Here is a 15,274-nt window from a genome sequence, read left to right on the forward strand (position 1 = left end):
TGTAATATGTTCAAGAAATTGGCCGAGGAGAATTGTAAGTAGCGATGTAGCCTAGATATATTTCTCTTCGCCTTGAAAATGCTTTTGTTGACTATTATCTTATTGGAAACAGGTCCTCCACCACCTCCTCCACCTGATCCATTGCCATTGATGCCAAACACCATGATTTTGAAAGGTGAAAAGGAGCTTGCTAAACATTTGCTAAGATTCCTTAACTACAGAGAATGGCCATTGAGGCTTTGTTACAGAGCATCACTCCATGGTTGGCAGAGCCAGAAGTTTCACCAATTCTGTGATGGTAAAGCAGGAACAGTAGTTTTGGTCAAAGTTGGAAACTGGATCTTTGGTGGATACACTGATCAAATTTGGAATGGTCAGTGAAATTTCATTCATATCCAATCTTTCTTGTGTCGGACAATTTTGTAACTGAGTTATACGCCATAAATTGTATAAAACTCATTAACTGAATGCAGTTCGAGTAAAGATTCGGTGCGCGTATGATAACCGCGTGTTTCAAATCAAAGCTTCGCGATCAAGTATAAGGAATACTCAGGCGTTTTTATTGTTGTTTAATCAATTTAAAATGTGCTGGTGCAATGATGAAATATTGTTTGTTCAAGTTTGTTTGATCTCAGTGTAAGTTTTCATATCGTTCTCTTTTCAGTTCGAGATGAGATGCTTTCTTATAGTTTAGTCTTAAATGATGAATTATTTTATTTTTTATTATAAATAGTGACAGTGATAAGTATAGGTTCACTCGATATGATTCTTCACACTTTAATTCTAACCTTTTGTATTGCGTGTTTTCACAAATAATTCCGGTAAAAAGTCGAAATAAGAAATCTTACTCAATCTCTGGAAACCTCTCCTGAATACTCTGGGCTGACCGCGAGACAAGAGCTGGATTGATCATTAATTTGTTTTGTTTCTTCTTCTAGGTTCAGGTGAATATAAAACTTCCAACGCATCGTTTTTATTTTCATTACGAAACCCAAACAACCTGCAGCCATTTAAATGCTCGTTAATTAACGGGAAAAAATGGAAACGCGATCTACTGTAATCCTTCTTATGGAGCAAACTTTGGTGGTGGTTATGATCTCTACATCGCCGACAATGCCAACAGCAATCAAAACTCTGGCAGCAACCTTGGTCACGCATACCAACCACCAGCAGGATATCAATACAACACTCCACAAACCCAGTCGTTGTTTGCTGGTAGTCGCAACTTCACACCCACAGAAATCGAAGTATTTTACTGAAACACCAGGTTGATTAAATCAGAATAATACTTTTAACATGGACAATGAAAAGGATTATTATAGCAGGAGGAATTTTTTATATTTCTTGTCGCACGACAACCATTTCACTTTTTTATTTGTTATCTTATTTTCGTGTTTACGTCAATACCATAGGCGGCCCAGAACTGATCTCGCTGACCTCGCGCGACGCTCATGTTGTCTGAACAGTCTTATAATATGACATATAATATGTCATAATATAAGACTGTTCAGACAACATGAGCGTCGCGCGAGGTCAGCGGACAGCGAGATCAGTTCTGGGCCGCCTATGTCAATACACATTATATATATTATATCGGCTACATATAATATGAAATATTTTTTTTTTACGTTCGAAGAATTATGTTTGAAATGTTATGTCTTATGAAAATTTTATGTAAAACAGCGCGATTTAGAAGTCATTGATGTTGCAATTAATATTTGATTGACTAAAAAACAATTATACTAAAAATCATGCAGTTTTCGTCGGAGCATTCTGAATAAAATATATTTTGAATATCTAAATTACTTAAATTTCGTTTGTACAAAAGGGCCAGTTGTTCAAAGCTAGGTTAGCGCTAACTCTGGGTTAAACTTTAATCTAGTGTTTTAGTTTATGTGCTTCTGAACCACTGTTTTAAAACTTTAGAAAATATGGCTTCAATCGGTCCAGAAAATATTAATTTTATGAGAAAAGATATTCAACTTTATAAGCAAGCGATTAAAAAAATTGGTATTAAAGATTTGCTTTAATCCAGGGTTAAACTAAACGGCTTTCTAACCGGTCCTAGAAGTCAGTTTAGTCCGTTGTAAAAGGACACCAAACTGTTGACTGGAAATATCGGGATTTTTTTAGGAAATCCGGTATATTTGAGACGGGGGGGAGGGCTTACTTGGAATGTAACAGAATTACAATTAGCAACGCTGTTCTATAGACAGCCAACACAGATTTTGCCAAACAATTCTCGATATTGGTATGAATCGAAGTGTATTTGTTTGATGTTTTTTGCTATCAAACTGCTGCGCATATATGTGGGTTAGAAGTCACTGTATATAGTTGTTCTACAATCTTATGGCCGCTTCTTTAACCAGCTCTCGTTCGATCGTCGGGATTCACAATCTTCTCGTGTGTGATATTTGTAAAAAGACTATCAGCGAGCCGAAAAAGTTGTCTTGCTCTCATTCATTCTGCAAGGCCTGTGTCGAGAACCTGACGACACAAGACGAGGGAATTGTCGATGGCGAATGCAAGAAGTTAGTCTGCCCGACCTGCAAGACCACAACCACATTGAAACCAAACGAAACAGTCTCCGTATTGCCAGATAATGAATGTATTGCTAAGCTGTTAACAGCTGTCGATTCTAATAGTAGTGAAGAGGCTTTTCCTTTGGTTTGCTCTTTTTGCGGTAAGGGATTCGTTCTAACAATTTGTGTTGAATGCAGCATGCTTTTCTGCCATGAATGTCATATGACACACGAACGATGGCCGGCTAACAAAGGCCATAATTTGCTGTCTCTGAGTAACATCATAAACCGTGACGATCAAAAGCAAATAGTCGTCGACACGTTACGCTGCACCCCCCACGAGACCGCAATTCCGGAATTTTATTGCGAAACGTGCAAGGAACTGATTTGCATAAAATGCTTAGCGTCCATTCACACGAAACCAGGTCATAACTGCATCGCGATTCATGAAATCCATCGCAAACAAAGGGACGCTGTGGAGTTAAAATACGCCAATATTAACGCAATGTTTCAAGAAGGAAATGAGGTAAACAGTTGACTCATCAGTATTCAGTTTGATTCATCATGAAACTATGCGCAGTTATTTCCAATTCTAATGCGATTTCACGTTTGTCTTTTGTTATACTAGATTTGCAGGCAGAAAGACCGGTTGATGCGACGCTCTCAATTTCAAAAATGATATTTTAAAATACGATTAATAATAGATTATGCGTTACAGATATTAACAGGTTGCAACTTGCAACTTGTTCACAAGCGTTGCCTTATTTAAATCAGGATTTTGTTTTTATCATTGATCTGCAGGGGGGACTAAACTAGTTTTGTTTTGCACTTGAGTAAAAGGGGAAATAATATTTTAAAACGGGTTGAATAAAAGTAAAAAGTGCTTGAGGCTGAGGAAAACGTACGTCGAGTAAAAAGTAGTCACATCACGATAATAGCTACTTAAGATTATTAATATAAAAAGTAAAATATACTTCGTTATCATCATACCATGCCAGACAACTTAATTTAGGTAGAGGGGAGTGTATATTTATATGCTCGTCTTATGGCCACTGATTTATTTTGAACGCGATTATTCTGCGATACGTTTAGGAAAAATTGCGTTCAAAAGACATCAGTCGGGCACAAGACGAATGTATGAACGTGTAATGCGCCAATGAGCTTTTTCGTTCAACATTCCAGGCATTAGAAAGTGTGAAAAACAACAAGGCAAATTACGAAAAAACCGCGGAAGATATCAAATTAAAACACATCGCTCAGAAAGATAAAGTAATGAAAGATGTTGAAGATCGTATGAACAAAATTTTGGAGGAGAAAATTCAAGAAGTTGACAAAGTCTACGATCCCGCGTGTCAAAGCCTTTTCACTCAGAGTGAAAAGATATCAAATTACCTGGAAAAAGTTGAAAAATCGCTTCAGCGTACAAGGGATGTGTTGGAAAATTCGAAGCTTGAGGAATTGTTGACAGCCCACAAAGTTATCGATGAAGATATTCAAATGCTGCAAAATGAGAAGCCATCAAATTTAAAAACGTTTGCAAATCCAGAATCCTGTATGGAAAAACTTTGTTTTTATAATATGTTCAAGAAATTGGCAGAGGATAATTGTAAGCTACGATAACTATTATATTAAGTATGTAGGTATATCTCTCCTGCTTTTGTTCACAATTATTTTATTTGAAATAGGTCCTCCTCCGCCTGATCCAGTGACATTGATACCAGATAGCGTGATTTTGAAAGGTGAAGACAAGCTTATAAAAGATTTGATTAGCTTCCTTAACAATAGAGAATCAAAATTGAAGCTTTGCTACAGAGCATCGCTCCATGGTTGGCAGAGCCAGAAGTTTCATCAGTTGTGTGATGGTAAAAGAGGAACAGTAGTTTTGGTGAAAGTTGGAAACTGGATCTTTGGAGGATACACTGATCAAACTTGGGAAGGTAAGATTTCATTCATGAGTTTATCTTTTTAAAATCTAATCCACAATCGCGGTTGAGTTGAGTTCTTTTTGCTTTCTTGTGTCGGGCAATTAAATATCTGAGACATATTGAAGTAAAACGAAATACAATATTCAAATTAACTGACTTTGTCTGACTAGCAAACAGCTGCTACAACTCCAAAGAATGAACAAATAATTTAGAGCAAGGACTAAGGATTTAGCCGTAACCGTGCGTTACTGCAGCCTGCATGTATCAAATCAATCAAAGGATCAATTGATGTGTTGATATAGTGATGCATGTTATATGCGGAAAATATTTCTCAATGTCCCTGTTTTCATTCACATTGATTTAACGTCTGACCAAAATCAATAGATTAACAATAATAACTAGGTGTTTTATAGTGTAAATGCAGCAGTTTTGGTCGGTTAATTTGCCGGGTTTTGTTTTTTTCCAAGGTCGACGTCAATATAGATCTTCCTATAGATCCTTTTTATTTTCATTACGAAACCCACGCAACCTGCAACCGTTTAAATGCTCAATCATTAGTGGAAGAAATGGAGACGCGATCTACTGTAATCCTTCTGGTGGAGCAATCTTTGGTAGAGGCTCTCAATTTGATCTCCACATCGCCAACAATGCCAACAGCAATCGCAACTCTTACAGCTACCTTGGTTACACCTACCAACCACCAGCAGGATATCAGCCCGGGACTTCTCAAACCCGAAAGTTGTTTGCTGATAGTGACAACTTCACACCCACGGAAATCGAAGTGTTTTACTGAAAACCGCGCGCCTGCTAGGAGAGTCCGGAAAAATTTTGAAATATACATAGGCCTCTGAAATGGCCGTAATTGCCTATTAGGATTATTGAGAAATAATAGATACTTTGTAAAGTTTCCAGCATGTTTGACGCTCATATACTAACATTAAACAAAATAACCATGCTTTGGTTATGATGTCAAATATTTTGATATGGATAACCACGCTGTTTTAATGGTCAAATGCTTGTCCAATGTAAAGTTTCCAGCATGTTTGGCGCTCATATACAAACATTAAACAATATAACCATGCTTTGGTTATGATGTCAAATATTTTGAAATGGATAACCACGCTGTTTTAATGGTCAAATGCTTGTCCAATGTAAAGTTTTCAGCATGTTTGGCGCTCATATACAAACATTAAACAATATAACCATGCTTTGGTTATGATGTCAAATTTTTTGAAATGGATAACCACGCTGTTTTAATGGTCAAATGCTTGTCCAATGTAAAGTTTCTAGCATGTTTGGTTGGTGCTCATATACAAACATTAAACAATATAACCATGCTTTGGTTATGATGTCAAATATTTTGACATGGATAAGCACTCGACCATGGTCGAACTTACGGTAAAACGGCACATTCGACCGTGGTCGAATGTACCGGAGAATGGTATGAATGATATATTCGACCATGGTCGAATATAGCTATTAGAAAATATAACCGTGCTTTGGTTATTATGTCAAATATTTTGACATGAATAACCACGCTGTTTTAATGCTTGTCCTTTTTGTCTCTGTTTTTTTATTTTGGCCAAACATATGTACTGAACATAACTAATTTCAATCCATTTGTAAACATGGCGGATTTATTACGACAGATATCGTTGGAAATTAGAATACTCATTTCTTTGAATTGGTTATTAAAATATACGTTGAAGAAGTAAAAGTTACGATAGTATTCGAGATAAGATACACTGCATATACTTGTAAGCAAAAATACAAAGTGCTAAAAATATTGCTTGTAAATTTGAGCGAACTAAAGATATTCGAAATTAAAGACTAATTACGGAAAAATTATTGGTGGGGCTAAAACCCAGCGAGCCACCCTGCTCCGCAGTCCCTGACTCTCTCTCAAATATACAAACACACGTAAGATAGACGACTTTGAAACGTCCTTCTCTAGTTCAATTTTAATATTGTAGCTGTCATACTTCAATATAAGATTACGACAGGGTTTCGCAAGGGTCTGGCTGTTTTTAATTAAAGACAATTTCACAAAGAATAAACCTGTACCACTTGTACCATTTATAGTCTCAAAAACCAAGTTAACTTTGCTTGGGTTGGCTGTGCCCATGCGAAGGTGCTAAAATTCAAAATGGCCAGTGTTGTCTTGTCGAAAGATGAAAAATTGTTCATAAAGAACGGGGTTTTTGACGACTTTCGCTTGGATGGCAGAGCAAGAAGAGATTACAGATATTTTGAAATAGAAACGGGGATTGTGTCTAATACAAGTGGATCGGCAAGGCTGAGACTAGTACGTCGTTTGCACTTACTGAGAATGTGCCTAACAATTAAATTTTTAATGTGGTAATTTGTATTGTACCAAACTTTGAATCGGGAATATGAATAAGTCTGGTTTTTCATTGATCATTATTTTTAGTCCAAAACAGACATTCTTGTTGGTGTGAAAGCTGAAATTGGAGAACCTGCCTTTGGACATCCTGATTGTGGAAGAATTGAATTTTTTGTTAACTGGTAGTGGTAATAAAGTGTGAAATCTGTATCCGTAAACATGCAGCAACCTTTTTGTTGTATAATTAAATGAAATTAGCATTTCCATTGAATGGAATGCATAGATGCATGGCTTTGGCTGTTTTTACACTATACACAATTTGCATGGTCACATGTTTGAAATTAGCCTTGTCAAAGCAAGTTTTACAAGTTCTTGATGATTTAGCAATTTGTTGGTGCATCAAAGTACCACCATTGCACCCAGAACAATGCTGACTACATGCACCTAATATGTACTTCTAGTTCTGCCCACGCTTCACCGAAATTTGAAGGTCGAGGTGGCGAGGAGTTGTCATCAGAACTGAGCAGAATATTAGACAGAGCTTGCAGCAATAAATCAGCGTTAGACCTCAAATCATTGTCAATAACATCAGGACAGCAATGCTGGGTTTTATATGTTGATGCTTTGGTAAGACAAAGAAAGTTAATTATTACTCGACTCATGATAAGTATTTGTGTTATTAATGTTATTACATAATTACGTAATGTTATTACAAGTTCTGAAACCTATTCCTATTAGGTGTTGGAATGTGGTGGTAACCTTTATGATGCTTTGTCAATAGCTGTCAAGGCTGCACTACATGACACAAGGTAAGTTAACACTTTCACCACCAGAGGTCTAGACAGATCGATTATAAGTGATAATCAATCAAAAAACGAAAATCTCCATCTGTGGCAATCAAAGCGTTAATAAGATCAATGTCGGCAAATCATTACAATTGGGGATAGGGCTTAGAACTAAGGGGATTAGGGTGGGGGTTAAGGTTATGGTGGAGGGAGGGAGCTAGGGTGATATGGTTTTGGGTTATGGATGCTACTTGCTTTGGCCATCTAATTTTTCACTTTCCATCATTCATATTTTCCATCTTTCAGAATCCCCAATGTGACCGTCAATATTGAGGATGGTGAGGTTGAACTTGAGTTCTCGGATGATCCGTTTGATTGCAGTCGACTTGATATAAAAAATATTCCATTATATGTCACTTTGAATAAGGTAAGTAGGGTTAAAAGATTGTTGATCAATTTTCAACTGGACTGATAAAGTTCCCTGGTTCTAATGAATTTATTGCATGTTTAGATCGAGAGTGTTTTTGTGGTTGACGCTAGTATGGAGGAGGAATTCTGCTGTGATGGTCAGCTGTTGGTGGCAGTGAATGGTGATAGAAATATCTGTGGTATTCAAAGGCTTGGTTATAGTGCAGTTGAACCTGAGTTGATGGCAGAAATGTTAGAGGTATATAATCAATTCATCTATCCACACAGTCAACTCTTCTGAAAGTTGCTCTGTGGCTGTTTTTAACACTCGGAAAGTAGGGAATGCCCTAACATGAAACCACTTTCCAACCATTCAAGATCGTTTGATCACATTCAGGTAGCTGTAGACATTGGCAGTTCATTGAACAAGCGACTTTTGCAAGCTCTCGAGATCGAGGAGAAGAATTCTTCGACGGAGAAAGTTGGATTTGTCCCTACGGTGGAGTACACCAGCGAGATCGTAGGGGAATGAAAAAATGGCAGAGAGTGGAATATGGATCGTGAATGACTGGAAAGAAATCTCAGTTACTTGTCACTTGCTCTCATACCCCACAAAGGAAGTAGTTGATCACCAATAACTGCGTGGGCAGGTATTCTTCACGAGACTTCAGCAACGCCTGTCGATAGTTGGCCATAAATTGATCTTGCTGAAGCTGTTGCATAACAACTAATGTCGTCAAAACTGAAAATTTTTTGACTAAAAAGCTTTGCTATGTCAAATCATCAATCTATAGACTATATACTTGTTTCTTTTTTGACAAGCCCGTTTCCTTCTGGCTGAATAGTACTAAAAAATTTCAAAAAACTGTGTTTTTTGCTTTCAAGTTTAAGTGTTTCGCTCTGAGTGGAAGAACCTCGTCCATTCCAAAACACTTTAATCTCACTTGGATTAACCGAACTGAGATAGCAAAATGTTCAAAAGGGAGGTAGTTTTAAAATCTGTTTTTCGCATGACAGCCTTGTGTGAACTATGTAAATTAAAGTATACTGATCCACTTCGGTTACTCAAGGGTTACCAATGGGTTACCATTGGGTTATGACTGGGTTACCATTGGGTTACCAAGAAACCTAAATTTGTCCGTTATGTTTGGCGAATCTTGTAAAACTAAATTTGTCCGTTATGTTTGGCGAATCTTGTAAAATAAAAAATAAAAAAATAAACCAAAAGCTGAAAGATTCCGAAAGATCCAGTGAGTCCCAGGCCCTCTTCTGTTCGCGTAAAAGAACATGGCGGACAAGAAATCAGGGGATTCACATGTTATGCTCAAATTTACGTATTTGATGGATAATTCATTCCACATAAAGCTTTTGCAAGGTTAACTGTATTATAATAATCATTATGGCTTCTGTAAAATTGTTGCTGTATTTCGTTATTATATTGGAGTCGTTTGGAAATCCAATGAGAACCGATGAGATTTTGGTCCTTAGGTAAGTAACAGGCTTTCTTGCTTTATATTTTGATTATTATAATAGCAACGGAGTAGCAAATGTTTTTTCTACCCATCCGCCTGGGTATGTAAGAAAACACATTCACAAATGGATTAATTGGGTACTTGGAATAGGCCGAATGGCCAAAAATGAACAGTTTGTCACAGTGCTATATTTATGTGAGCTCACATACCACCCTAAAAATTTGTAATTGGACTGACAGGTGGGGTTTGTCATTGCAGAGAGAAAGTTCGATCAATGTTTTATCATGGTTATGACAGCTACATGAAGTATGGTTACCCATATGATGAGCTTAAACCTGTGTCATGCGCAGGACATGACACCTGGGGAAGGTAATTGAATTGAGTTTGTGTCTATATTTCTTGCATGCTTTGCAATGACATTGGTACAATATGATATTTTGACAATGTGATGTTTTTGGTATGCCCCAAATGCCTCCTATATGAGACTGAATCATACCATGATACATATAGTGTAGTTCAGGCTAATGCTTAAATTGTGGGTGAGCTTTATTGGAATAAAATACTCTTATTTTGCATTTAGCTATTCATTGACTTTGATTGATGCTCTTGACACACTTTTGGTAAGAAAGACTCTTTTTATTTTTTCCATGAGCAATAAGAGATAAGACAAGCTTTAGTACTACACAATACACCTTTTCTTAGTGGATTTATTTCCAGGAAATCTTCTCTCTCCACAGGTGATGGGAAATGAAACTGAATTTGTCAGAGTTGCAGGCCTTCTCGTTGATACACTGGACTTTGATCGAGATATAAATGTCTCTGTTTTTGAAACTAACATACGAGGTAGAGAATTAGTTTATAAAATTCCGGTAAAGCTGTTATGCCATTGGTACTTGTATAACTGCTCCAATCCAGTTGCAAGGTCTGAACTTTATTTAATTTTCTTTGGAATAGTTGTAGGTGGACTGTTATCAGCGCACCTTTTGTCAGTCCGGGCTGGTTTTCAACTGGATGCAAGATGGCCATGTGAAGGGCCTCTGTTACAGCTGGCTGTCGATGTTGCTGAGAGATTGCTACCAGGTTCGTAAAACAGGTTATGGTTCCAAATACCATCAATAACCTTTTGCATGTTTTTGTCATTATGTGCATTATGTAAACATACCTCAAATACATTCCTGCCATAGCTCGGTCATTTTAAAGAGAAATCTTCTGCACCCAAATGTAGCATTTGATACAGCAACTGGCATGCCTTATGGTACTGTGAATCTTATATATGGTGTTCCTGAAGGAGAGACTCCTGTCACCTGCACGGCTGGTGTCGGAACATTCATCTTGGAATTTGGAACCCTTACTAAACTCACAGGTTGATATCTTAAAATATCTTGCTATTTATTGACCTGCCCTCAGAGAAGTTTGGCATGCCAGGAACATTGAGTTAATGAAGTTCACATTTGCATGTCATAACTTTTAATACACCTTATATACCTTAAGTTTGAGTTAAGGTACCTTTTAAGGCTTCATTCACATATATCATTTATTAGTTTGCATGATATCTAACAGTGAGATTGGTGCCATTAGATGATATGAAATTTTTTTCTGTTTCAATATTTTTGTTTATTTTTTACAGTTTTGGACTTCACTGAATACTGCAGTGACAACTACTGAACATATCTCATACATAAAGTATAATATTTTAATATTTTTATTGAAGGTGATCAGAGATTTGAAGATGCAGCTTTGAAAGCTTTGAATGGACTTTGGAAGGCAAAGTCAGACCTAGGTTTGGTAGGCAACAGACATACATAGAATGGCTTGCCTGAGTTTCCAACAAGTGAATTGAATAATACTCCCTTTGCATCACAATAACTTTGAGGAGACTTGAAAGTTGAAACAAACCTGCCTTATTTAACAGCTTTTTCATTCAGGTTGGAAATCATGTGGATGTACAAACTTCCAAATGGACGGCGGAGGACAGCGGGATTGGCCCAGGGGTTGACTCGTACTATGAATACTTGCTTAAAGGAGCTATACTGTTCGATTCTCCAGGATTGCATGGAATGTTTGAAGGTATATTTTATCAACTGCTCTTAATAGCTTTGATGCAAATTATAGCTGGAAAATCCCACCTGAATATTTTTCAGAGCTGTATGGGAAAATTGTGAAATACAACAAAATTGATGACTGGTACATCTGGGCGAACATGTTTAAGGGGAAATATTCCATGGCGACGTTCCATTCCCTTGATGCTTACTGGCCAGGGTTACAGGTGATATATATGGATATTGTGATGTTAAGTGCATCTTTTTGTCCTTACCTGTGGAAATTATGACATAGTCTAGGCTGTACAATATCTTGTACATTAGGGATAGAGGGGTGGGGATGATATGTGCGGGAGAGGAGTGTGGACCAAGTTTTCACTTCTGCTTACCAGAGTTGTGTTTTTTCCAACTGCATCTGGTTAGGTTCTTGCATGTTCTACAGTACTGAAGAACGTTTTACAAATAATATTTAATCCCTTCGTCTCACAGACACTTCGGGGAGATATCGGCAATGCTTCCAAGACATTGAAACGGTATCACAGTGTTTGGAAGAAATTTGGCTTCACTCCAGAGTTTTATCAAATCACAGCTGGGCTGCCCATTAAAGATAGAGAGTCCTATCCTCTCCGACCAGGTATATTACAGACCTTTGCCAGGGGCTTCATGTGAAAATGCTTGCATATTTCTTATCAGAAATCAATGCAACCAGGTCTGTACTGAACATATATTACATATTAAGCCTGTCTCTTGTGTGTACTTTTAGAACTCATTGAAAGCACAATGTATTTATACCAAGCCACTAAGGATCCCTACTTCTTGGAGGTTGGAAGAGATATTCTACACTCTATAGAAACAAGTTGCAGGACTGAGTGTGGTTATGCCACTGTAAGTTGATCTTTGTCTGTTGTGCCCTACTGAAGACACTATTTCAGTAATTTCTTTCTGTTCTAAACTGCTCATTTTGCATGCTTGGGAACTGGGAAAATGCTACTTCAAATTCATTCAATAATTTGGTACTGTACAACTGTATGGTACTGGGTGGATAGTAGGTCCTAGATTTTTTACCAGCTAACCTGATAAAGTCCTCAACATTTTTCTCTCCTTTGCAGGTGAAGAATATTATAACACATGAACTTCAAGACAGGATGGAATCATTTTTCCTGGCAGAAACAACCAAGTACCTATTCTTGCTTTTTGATACAGACAATTTTCTTCATGGCAATGCAAGGACTTTAGATCACAGCCTGAACTGCAGGACTCATTCCCATGGGTATGTTTTCAACACGGAGGCACACCCCATTGACATTGGTGCTTCAAAATGTTGCCATAGTCAAAACAAGGTTCACCTGATGGAAGAAATCACATTGAAACCTCTCACATGCCAGGCACGTGGTTTCAATGCAAGGTTTTCTTTTGAAGGTGCATTCATAGAAGACTAGTAGTTCATAGAAGACAGTGTGAGTATAAAATGTCCAGACTTTTTTTAAAACAATCTTTTCATAAAATATTAAGAAGTTTTAGAGGTTGTCTATAAGATTTCATTAATTTATTTCCAAGTTTCGTATTATCTCATTCAAAGTAGAATCAAATGCCCCCTTCTTTTTGTCATCTTTTGGTCCACTTATTTGCATTTGGATAGTATATAGGTATCAATTTACAGAAAGATAGCACATATAGGTATTCATTTATGAAAGCTTCAATCTCTGATGTGGGGTACTCTTGTTATTGCGTTACAGATCTTCTTGCACAAAACCTCGCTGCCAGCACAAACAATTTCTCTAGCCATTATGTCGACAGGCTCTCCTAGAAGAAGACCAAGTGGCATTACATTGCTGCATTACTTTGGTACCATATTGCAACCTTAGGAACTGACCTGTAGCCCCGAAGGACATCCCACCAGCTTCCTTTAATATAACAATACCAGCTGCAATATCCCAACAGTGGATTCCAAACTCATAATATGCATCAGCTCTTCCAGCTGCGACGTAACACATGTTCAATGCGGCCGAACCCAGTGAGCGAATGCTAAATATTAGGAACAAGACTTGACATTTAGCCCTGAAATCAGTCATAGGAACAAGATTCGGCATTTATCCCTGAAATCAGCCATTCATGCATTTTGTATACATTTAATCACTTTGTACAATTGCAGTGTTCATTTAGAATGAAAACTATTGCATATATCAAGGTGTAACTCACCCTCTGGCCATGTATGGCTCTGTAATTATTTTTTGTAAGTTTTTCATAATTCCATTTATCCTATTCTGCTCTCTGCTTGCTCCTATTTCTGTTATCAGCAAAGCTTGGTTGATTTCTAAAAACCATGCAAAGGCTATTGAATATCTGTTAATATGAATCAGCAATCACTCAAAGATGGCCGGTGATGACATACATATGAACAGAATATACAAGACCACAGTGACTTCTAAGAACATTTCTAGTTTGCTAATGTATGGTTCATATTGATCATGGACAACTCTGTATGTGACCTCGTGATCACCAATATACCTGTTACATTTGACGGCTTAATAGGTTTGCCATTACATGTAGCACCATGTCCAGTGATTGCTGAGAACATCTCATCCAGAATTGGGTTGTAAATGACACCAACTACAAGCTATATTTAAACAAGCAGATGAGTCTGTTCAACATTGAGCTTCCAGCTTCAACTATGACTTCCATGCAGCTACGTTCTACAGTTGTTATACCTCTTTGTTAATGGCAAGTGCAATTGATATGGCACTGAATGGAAACCTGAAAAAAATTCATATTTAAGGACTGGCTGTAAAATTAATTATTTATATAAAATACATGGGCAAATCCAGCTTACTTATGAACAAAATTTGTTGTTCCATCAATAGGATCAATTATCCATGTTGGGTTGTCAGTTAAGTTGCATTTCTCTCCTCCAGCAACTGATTCCTCGCCTATAAAGCTTAAAAAATATTGTGTGAATTAGACCTTGATTTTCAACTTCAACAAACAGCAGATAGTTTTACACTTCAGTTATATTTTGTGGAATTGCCATGACTCGTGAGATACCTGTGTGATGGAAATTTCTCTTTGAAGTGTTTTTTAATGATCCTCTCTGATTCTTGGTCAGTTTCAGTTACCAGGTCGGTTTTGTGATCCTTTGTATCAATTCTTTTCTCAGAGTAAAATGCTTCACGGACAAGCTTTAAAATGTTTAATATTTGTTGCTTTTAAAATCAAATGGGTCTCAAAAGAATGAATGATTCGGGTGGCTATGCACTAACGCATCTTCGTTGCAGCCACACTGCGACCAAGATGAACAAAGGAGTTGATTATTTGCAAAAGATTCATTTGCAATTTTTTATTTTTTGCAAAAGATTTATTAGAGAGAGTCTAATGGAAATGGTATATTTAATATAATAGATAGGTCATCAATTTTTGTTATATGTGCATGACTAGACAAAAAACTACAAACCTTTCCTGCTATTTTGGCAATATTCACCGCCTCTTGGTAGTACAAGTCCAAATTATGTTTTTCATTTGGGTTAGTTTTCGATGCCATTTTGTTACATAATTTGTATACTAAAGACTTTTAATATACAATGGAGTTTCTTATACTTAAAGCGAGATATATTTATGCTCAAAGTGGGCAATGTCTTTCAATTTTTGCCACTTTCCCTTTTTACTTCAAAATGAGTAATATTTTTTTAGTTATTTTACGATCTGATTCTGTCAAAATGATTAAATGAATGCAAATAATTTTCTCTTGAAATTATAATTTTTTAAGTTTCTTTATTTTCCGCATT

At 36.9% G+C, this 15,274-nt stretch overlaps 4 protein-coding genes across 7 annotated transcripts; 3 read left to right on the forward strand and 1 right to left on the reverse strand.

Annotated features, from left to right (window-relative positions):
* Window positions 1-1,340, forward strand: LOC114517348. The gene is made up of 3 exons (XM_028537043.1): window positions 1-34; window positions 113-373; window positions 939-1,340. The coding sequence occupies exons 1-3, from the start codon at window positions 7-9 to the stop codon at window positions 1,058-1,060; spliced, it is 411 nt and encodes a 136-aa protein (XP_028392844.1). The 5' UTR covers window positions 1-6; the 3' UTR covers window positions 1,061-1,340.
* An 847-nt stretch (window positions 1,341-2,187) lies between these two features.
* Window positions 2,188-8,836, forward strand: LOC114517318 (exosome complex component RRP42-like). 4 transcript variants are annotated; one of them, XM_028537003.1, is made up of 10 exons: window positions 2,188-3,048; window positions 3,705-4,128; window positions 4,208-4,459; window positions 6,530-6,752; window positions 6,879-6,973; window positions 7,253-7,418; window positions 7,530-7,600; window positions 7,883-8,003; window positions 8,088-8,243; window positions 8,382-8,836. In XM_028537003.1, exons 4-10 carry the CDS (start codon window positions 6,594-6,596, stop codon window positions 8,514-8,516), a joined length of 903 nt encoding a protein of 300 aa, XP_028392804.1. In that variant the 5' UTR covers window positions 2,188-3,048; window positions 3,705-4,128; window positions 4,208-4,459; window positions 6,530-6,593; the 3' UTR covers window positions 8,517-8,836. The 4 variants fall into 4 exon arrangements, 2 of the variants coding, with proteins under 2 accessions (XP_028392804.1, XP_028392803.1); XR_003686372.1 differs by lacking the exons at window positions 6,879-6,973; window positions 7,253-7,418; window positions 7,530-7,600; ... (1 more) ...; window positions 8,088-8,243; window positions 8,382-8,836 and having other exon boundaries at window positions 4,208-4,261; window positions 4,335-4,459; window positions 6,530-6,602; XR_003686371.1 differs by lacking the exons at window positions 6,530-6,752; window positions 6,879-6,973; window positions 7,253-7,418; ... (2 more) ...; window positions 8,088-8,243; window positions 8,382-8,836 and adding an exon at window positions 4,915-5,236 and having other exon boundaries at window positions 4,208-4,261; window positions 4,335-4,459.
* A 430-nt stretch (window positions 8,837-9,266) lies between these two features.
* LOC114516941 (ER degradation-enhancing alpha-mannosidase-like protein 2) lies at window positions 9,267-13,374 on the forward strand. The gene is made up of 13 exons (XM_028536563.1): window positions 9,267-9,472; window positions 9,715-9,825; window positions 10,037-10,076; window positions 10,194-10,299; window positions 10,411-10,536; window positions 10,682-10,819; window positions 11,168-11,241; window positions 11,382-11,523; window positions 11,598-11,722; window positions 11,985-12,129; window positions 12,259-12,380; window positions 12,605-12,952; window positions 13,232-13,374. The coding sequence occupies exons 1-12, from the start codon at window positions 9,384-9,386 to the stop codon at window positions 12,932-12,934; spliced, it is 1,548 nt and encodes a 515-aa protein (XP_028392364.1). The 5' UTR covers window positions 9,267-9,383; the 3' UTR covers window positions 12,935-12,952; window positions 13,232-13,374.
* LOC114516945 (inositol monophosphatase 1-like) lies at window positions 12,960-15,265 on the reverse strand. The gene is made up of 8 exons (XM_028536568.1): window positions 14,944-15,265; window positions 14,538-14,671; window positions 14,326-14,430; window positions 14,204-14,249; window positions 14,004-14,112; window positions 13,695-13,809; window positions 13,369-13,520; window positions 12,960-13,298 (listed from the first exon to the last, which is right to left on the reverse strand). Exons 1-8 carry the CDS (start codon window positions 15,028-15,030, stop codon window positions 13,192-13,194), a joined length of 855 nt encoding a protein of 284 aa, XP_028392369.1. The 5' UTR covers window positions 15,031-15,265; the 3' UTR covers window positions 12,960-13,191.
* Between the last annotated feature and the right edge of the window lie 9 nt (window positions 15,266-15,274).

This window comes from Dendronephthya gigantea, unplaced genomic scaffold, assembly GCF_004324835.1.
Source record: "Dendronephthya gigantea isolate DGI-Jeju-01 unplaced genomic scaffold, DenGig_1.0 000007F, whole genome shotgun sequence".
NCBI lineage: Eukaryota > Metazoa > Cnidaria > Anthozoa > Malacalcyonacea > Nephtheidae > Dendronephthya > Dendronephthya gigantea.

What these genes read in the sequence shown, in the direction of transcription:
- LOC114517348 (XM_028537043.1), top strand. Translation starts at nt 7, where the DNA reads ATGTTCAAGAAATTGGCCGAGGAGAATT. An exon ending in GAAATTGGCCGAGGAGAATT is followed by an intron (nt 35 to 112) that starts GTAAGTAGCGAT and finishes TATTGGAAACAG; the next exon opens with GTCCTCCACCACCTCCTCCA. An exon ending in CACTGATCAAATTTGGAATG is followed by an intron (nt 374 to 938) that starts GTCAGTGAAATT and finishes TTCTTCTTCTAG; the next exon opens with GTTCAGGTGAATATAAAACT.
- LOC114517318 (XM_028537002.1), top strand. Translation starts at nt 2,350, where the DNA reads ATGGCCGCTTCTTTAACCAGCTCTCGTTCGATCGTCGGGATTCACAAT. An exon ending in GAAATTGGCAGAGGATAATT is followed by an intron (nt 4,129 to 4,207) that starts GTAAGCTACGAT and finishes TATTTGAAATAG; the next exon opens with GTCCTCCTCCGCCTGATCCA. An exon ending in CACTGATCAAACTTGGGAAG is followed by an intron (nt 4,460 to 6,529) that starts GTAAGATTTCAT and finishes TACCATTTATAG; the next exon opens with TCTCAAAAACCAAGTTAACT.
- LOC114516941 (XM_028536563.1), top strand. Translation starts at nt 9,384, where the DNA reads ATGGCTTCTGTAAAATTGTTGCTGTATTTCGTTATTATATTGGAGTCG. An exon ending in TTTTGAAACTAACATACGAG is followed by an intron (nt 10,300 to 10,410) that starts GTAGAGAATTAG and finishes TCTTTGGAATAG; the next exon opens with TTGTAGGTGGACTGTTATCA. An exon ending in CTGAGTGTGGTTATGCCACT is followed by an intron (nt 12,381 to 12,604) that starts GTAAGTTGATCT and finishes TCTCCTTTGCAG; the next exon opens with GTGAAGAATATTATAACACA.
- LOC114516945 (XM_028536568.1), bottom strand. Translation starts at nt 15,030, where the DNA reads ATGGCATCGAAAACTAACCCAAATGAAAAACATAATTTGGACTTGTAC. An exon ending in GAGCCATACATGGCCAGAGG is followed by an intron (nt 13,521 to 13,694) that starts GTGAGTTACACC and finishes CCTAATATTTAG; the next exon opens with CATTCGCTCACTGGGTTCGG. An exon ending in GATGTCCTTCGGGGCTACAG is followed by an intron (nt 13,299 to 13,368) that starts GTCAGTTCCTAA and finishes GTCTTCTTCTAG; the next exon opens with GAGAGCCTGTCGACATAATG.